General features: G+C 32.8%; 1 protein-coding gene across 1 annotated transcript in view; it reads left to right on the top strand.

Annotated features, from left to right (window-relative positions):
* Nucleotides 1-5885, top strand: part of HCN1 (hyperpolarization activated cyclic nucleotide gated potassium channel 1) — a 381204-nt gene that overhangs the window by 196907 nt on the left and 178412 nt on the right. Inside the window, exon 3 of the mRNA XM_007470736.1 lies at nt 1829-1990. Coding sequence (XP_007470798.1) covers nt 1829-1990 — 162 coding nt within the window. The remainder of the gene's footprint in view (nt 1-1828; nt 1991-5885) is intronic.

The following is a 5885-nucleotide window of genomic DNA, read 5'->3' as shown; positions in this document are numbered from 1 at the left end:
TTTCCCTACTTTAGTAGTAGAAAACTTTTTTATTATATTTTACTGTGTTACTTTTAATGAAAAGTTATTGATAAAAATGTTGGTACTATTTTATTTTCAAATTCAGTGACCAAGAAATATCAGAGGAAAGAACAACAAAAGGACTTTTCTTTGGGTTTGCCAAATACAAAACCAAATTTTAAAATATGTATAACTGACTGACTTTGCTGTAGCCTGAAACTTAATACAACATTGTAAATCAACTATACTCCAATAAAAATTTAATAAAATAAAAAACAAGACTTGAAAGTCACAAAAAATAAAATAAAATAAAAATATTTTAAAGGAAATAAAATTCTTAATGCTTTAAAATAAATTGCTACTCATATAAGCTGTCTGATATCAAAATATGTGATCTGCTGACTTTAAAATCCAGGATCCCAATCTTACTTTAAAAAAAATTCAGCACAGTGTGTACATCCCCACAAAGAAGGATTTTTTTTTGCTCACTCTACTGTGTCAAAAAGGAAGATTGTTTAAAGAAAGAATTAATGGCTAATAGAACTATATCAAAGTGAAAAACATTTAATTAAAGATCGATTTGCTGATTTTATAAAAGCAAAACCCAGCTGTGCTGTCATGTTACCTCTACACACTTCAGTATGCATTTCTTAAGAATTATAGAAGTTTCCTTACCAACATATAGTTTCTAAATCAAAGTATTAAATTTGCGGGGTTTTTTTCCTGTTTCTCAGTTAATTTCTCAATACATGGTGTCCTCATTGCTTCAAAAATAGACCATTCTTTTGGTGAATTATACAAAATGTGATCCTAAGTATCTCAAGGTGTCGTTTCTTTGTGTATTTATACATATTTATTAATTTTATTAGCTCAGTAGCCCTTTAACAATTATACATCAGCTCCCAAGTGGGTTTTGTTATTCTAGACTAGGTGAATATAAGCAGAAACCGTATTAGCAATGGAAGAGTGATATAACACATGAGCTACTAAAGAAAGGATTCAGGTTCTGAATGAGAAGTTATAAATATAAAGCTGTATGTAAGTTTCCACTTGTAAAATTCTGATGGAGAATGTTTATTTGTCATAATTTTTTGTGCTTTCTGAAATAATCTAACCTATCATAACGGATGTTGTGAAAATACAAATAAAGTTTCACAGGAAAGGGAAACCTGTAACATACAGATAATACAATGGACATAACAATTTTAATTTTTAAAATGTGCTGCACGGTTGTTTTTTAACCATTCGGAGAACTTTTATCTCAAAAGCCACTATTCACGTTCAATCTGCAGAATAAAAGAGGTAGCTCTAACTCATATAGCTATAAAGTTAACTGCAGTTAATTGTCAATCTTCCTTTATGTTTTGCAATTAAACTACATTTGCTAATGGTTTTCAGTCCCTGGGTTATTTTTTTGGTTCTCAACGAATCTATTAACAAGGAATGAGAAGCAGAGAAGCGTGTGCCCATCATTTGTCAAATTTGCTAACTTCTTTTAAAGCACCTTTGCTAAAATGCTTGGAAGGACAGTAAGTGAAAAACTACTGGAAAAACCAATGTTCTTTAAAACATGACTCATCGATTTAATGTATTCATGTCACCTCTGTTCCTCATGGAGAACCCACAGTTGGTTGTAATACTCATAGAGTGCCAGACCTCAATGTAAGGGTAAAGACATGCAATCTCTGTTTCTATTTGTAAAAGTTCTTTCTCTATTTTTATCAAATTGATACTTGCACTATATAATGTCAATGTCTACTGACATTGGTAGTATTCTTGACTTTAAAAAATTTGATTATAAGAATTGATTTTATATTTTGGTCAACAGATTTTCCACATGACATATGATCTCGCCAGTGCTGTGGTGAGAATTTTTAACCTCATCGGCATGATGCTGCTCCTTTGCCACTGGGATGGCTGTCTTCAGTTCTTGGTACCACTGCTGCAGGACTTTCCACCAGATTGCTGGGTGTCTCTAAATGAGATGGTTGTAAGTAATTCGTATTATTTTACACTGTGTTTTCTACGTTTTGCCAACAAGTTCTAAATATTTATGTTAGAATGATCTAATTAGCCCCATAAATGGTGAGAGAAAACTTAATTTTGCTTCTATGGATATAAAATCAGATGTTTCTGTTTCTACAACTAAAGTTTATTTACATGAAATGTTCCAGGGGGATGTATATGTTACAGCCTCTATTTTTTAGATATCTTACTCTGTGTATATTGAGACATATTTTATTTCAAAGGTACACATACAAATACACACACATATAGTCATAGTATTGTACAACATTCTTTTAAAAATGCCTACTGCTCAGACTTTCTTTCAACATGATTTTAGCATTTACTGTGTTCAAGACATGCAATTCTAGGCATTGTAAACATGCAGACATGTTACATCAGTGTAAATGCAAATGAGATATGTATGACATGCAATGATATTTCAGATAATACTTCCTTCTAGTGAAAACATCATGGGAAAGATAGCCTTTAAACTTTACCACAAAAGACATGTAAATATAAAAATGTCTGTGAAATAGAAATTTGATTTACATAGTTAAGTGTACTTATATTCACATTTAATTTTAAGAGCATTCATTTTGATATACATAGTGCAACACTCACAAAGGAATCGGAACAATTGTGAATTTTTTTTTTAATTAATTATTTATGTATTTTTGGCTGTGTTGGGTCTTCGAACGGATGTTGTGAAAATACAAATAAAGTTTCACAGGAAAGGGAAACCTGTAACATACAGATAATACAATGGACATAACAATTTTAATTTTTAAAATGTGCTGCACGGTTGTTTTTTAACCATTCGGAGAACTTTTATCTCAAAAGCCACTATTCACGTTCAATCTGCAGAATAAAAGAGGTAGCTCTAACTCATATAGCTATAAAGTTAACTGCAGTTAATTGTCAATCTTCCTTTATGTTTTGCAATTAAACTACATTTGCTAATGGTTTTCAGTCCCTGGGTTATTTTTTTGGTTCTCAACGAATCTATTAACAAGGAATGAGAAGCAGAGAAGCGTGTGCCCATCATTTGTCAAATTTGCTAACTTCTTTTAAAGCACCTTTGCTAAAATGCTTGGAAGGACAGTAAGTGAAAAACTACTGGAAAAACCAATGTTCTTTAAAACATGACTCATCGATTTAATGTATTCATGTCACCTCTGTTCCTCATGGAGAACCCACAGTTGGTTGTAATACTCATAGAGTGCCAGACCTCAATGTAAGGGTAAAGACATGCAATCTCTGTTTCTATTTGTAAAAGTTCTTTCTCTATTTTTATCAAATTGATACTTGCACTATATAATGTCAATGTCTACTGACATTGGTAGTATTCTTGACTTTAAAAAATTTGATTATAAGAATTGATTTTATATTTTGGTCAACAGATTTTCCACATGACATATGATCTCGCCAGTGCTGTGGTGAGAATTTTTAACCTCATCGGCATGATGCTGCTCCTTTGCCACTGGGATGGCTGTCTTCAGTTCTTGGTACCACTGCTGCAGGACTTTCCACCAGATTGCTGGGTGTCTCTAAATGAGATGGTTGTAAGTAATTCGTATTATTTTACACTGTGTTTTCTACGTTTTGCCAACAAGTTCTAAATATTTATGTTAGAATGATCTAATTAGCCCCATAAATGGTGAGAGAAAACTTAATTTTGCTTCTATGGATATAAAATCAGATGTTTCTGTTTCTACAACTAAAGTTTATTTACATGAAATGTTCCAGGGGGATGTATATGTTACAGCCTCTATTTTTTAGATATCTTACTCTGTGTATATTGAGACATATTTTATTTCAAAGGTACACATACAAATACACACACATATAGTCATAGTATTGTACAACATTCTTTTAAAAATGCCTACTGCTCAGACTTTCTTTCAACATGATTTTAGCATTTACTGTGTTCAAGACATGCAATTCTAGGCATTGTAAACATGCAGACATGTTACATCAGTGTAAATGCAAATGAGATATGTATGACATGCAATGATATTTCAGATAATACTTCCTTCTAGTGAAAACATCATGGGAAAGATAGCCTTTAAACTTTACCACAAAAGACATGTAAATATAAAAATGTCTGTGAAATAGAAATTTGATTTACATAGTTAAGTGTACTTATATTCACATTTAATTTTAAGAGCATTCATTTTGATATACATAGTGCAACACTCACAAAGGAATCGGAACAATTGTGAATTTTTTTTTTAATTAATTATTTATGTATTTTTGGCTGTGTTGGGTCTTCGTTTCTGTGCAAGGGCTTTCTCTAGTTGCGGCGAGCGGGGGCCACTCTTCATCGCGGTGCACGGGCCTCTCACTGTCGCGGCCTCTCTTGTTGCGGAGCACAAGCTCCAGACACACAGGCTCAGTAGTTGTGGCTCACGGGCCTAGTTGCTCCACGGCATGTGGGATCCTCCCAGACCAGGGCTCGAACCCATGTCCCCTGCATTGGCGGGCAGATTCTCAACCACTGTGCCACCAGGGAGGCCCGTGAATATTTTTAATATATATATTCACAGATATTTGTTCTCTCTTTAAGTTCTCATATTTTCTTCTTGCATTACACTTTAATTACCTTATATTTAATAAAACATTATTTAAGTTAACTGTGCATCAGAATAGCCTTCTCTTATGTTTCACATTTTATAGGTGGTACATTTTATGAGACTTTCACAGAATTTTAACTTTGGCATAAATCAAACACCCTCTTCTTTTCTGGACTGTTCTGTTATTAATTTCATAGATCGTTATTGTAAAAATGACATAGACATCTTAAGAATATACATTTTTGTCTCCTAACCAATGAAGCTCAGGCTTTGTGTTTGAAGGCAAGAGGGGTTTATAGCACATGTTGAGAAGAACGTCTTTTTTTCTCTCTTTTGTCTCTTCTTGCCTACATATTTTTCTCTCTTCCTCCCTCCCTCCTTTCCTCCATTCTTTATTCCTTTCACTCCTTTCTTTGAGGCCCAATATTCACCTGGATCTCTCCTTCATTTCATTCATATCTGCTTAAATGTCACTGCCTCACAGAAGCCTTCCCTAACTACCCTAATATATTACCCAATTTGCTTATATTTTATCTTAAAAGAATTTAGCAACACACATGCACATGGGCATGCACACACACACACACACACACACACACATTTATTTGTTATTTATATTTTTCTGTGTTCCCCACACCAGAGCATAATAAGTGCCATTCAGTCAAAGAATTTATCTGGATTTTGTTCTATACTTTATCTTCACTGCCTACAACAGTGCCAAACATAGTAATTTGTTGTAACCTAGTCACTTATCATCAAAAGTTTGAGAAATGTTCTTTCTGGAACTTTCTGTATCTAAAAAACAAACCAAGGAGTTTGATCAACTCACTTTTCAAATCTGTGTGGTCTCATTGATTATAGATCTGTCACTTTTCTTATCACTGAAGAAGCAAACATAAAGACAGTGCTAAGATATTTGGGGATGAGGAAAAAACAACGGCTCTTATAAACTCACTGCTGACTGAGTGAATAGTTATACAAAACACTAACACCGCTGCCAAAAGATGATTCATCATTGGCACCAACTAATATTTAAGTTTGCAAATAATTATTATTTTAAATTTTCTCTATGTATCTTTTAAAAAGTAGCAATTGTTACTATTGAAAGAGTAAAGGAATTGTTATTAGGTATCCATAAATGGCATATAATTGTATAATTATAATATTAGGAAATATACTAGTTAAGATGTGTAGTGGTAAACACATTTAATGAAGAAAAATTTTAACGTTTTGCTCATTTTTCTTTAAATGCCTCTATATGTGCCCATTTGTGTCTGTGTTTGTTTTTTTTTTTTTTTTTTTTTT

Source organism: Lipotes vexillifer, unplaced genomic scaffold (assembly GCF_000442215.2).
Source record: "Lipotes vexillifer unplaced genomic scaffold, Lipotes_vexillifer_v1.1 scaffold96, whole genome shotgun sequence".
In the NCBI taxonomy this organism is placed as follows: Eukaryota; Metazoa; Chordata; class Mammalia; order Artiodactyla; family Lipotidae; genus Lipotes; species Lipotes vexillifer.
This window is presented reverse-complemented; position numbering and strand designations above follow the sequence as displayed.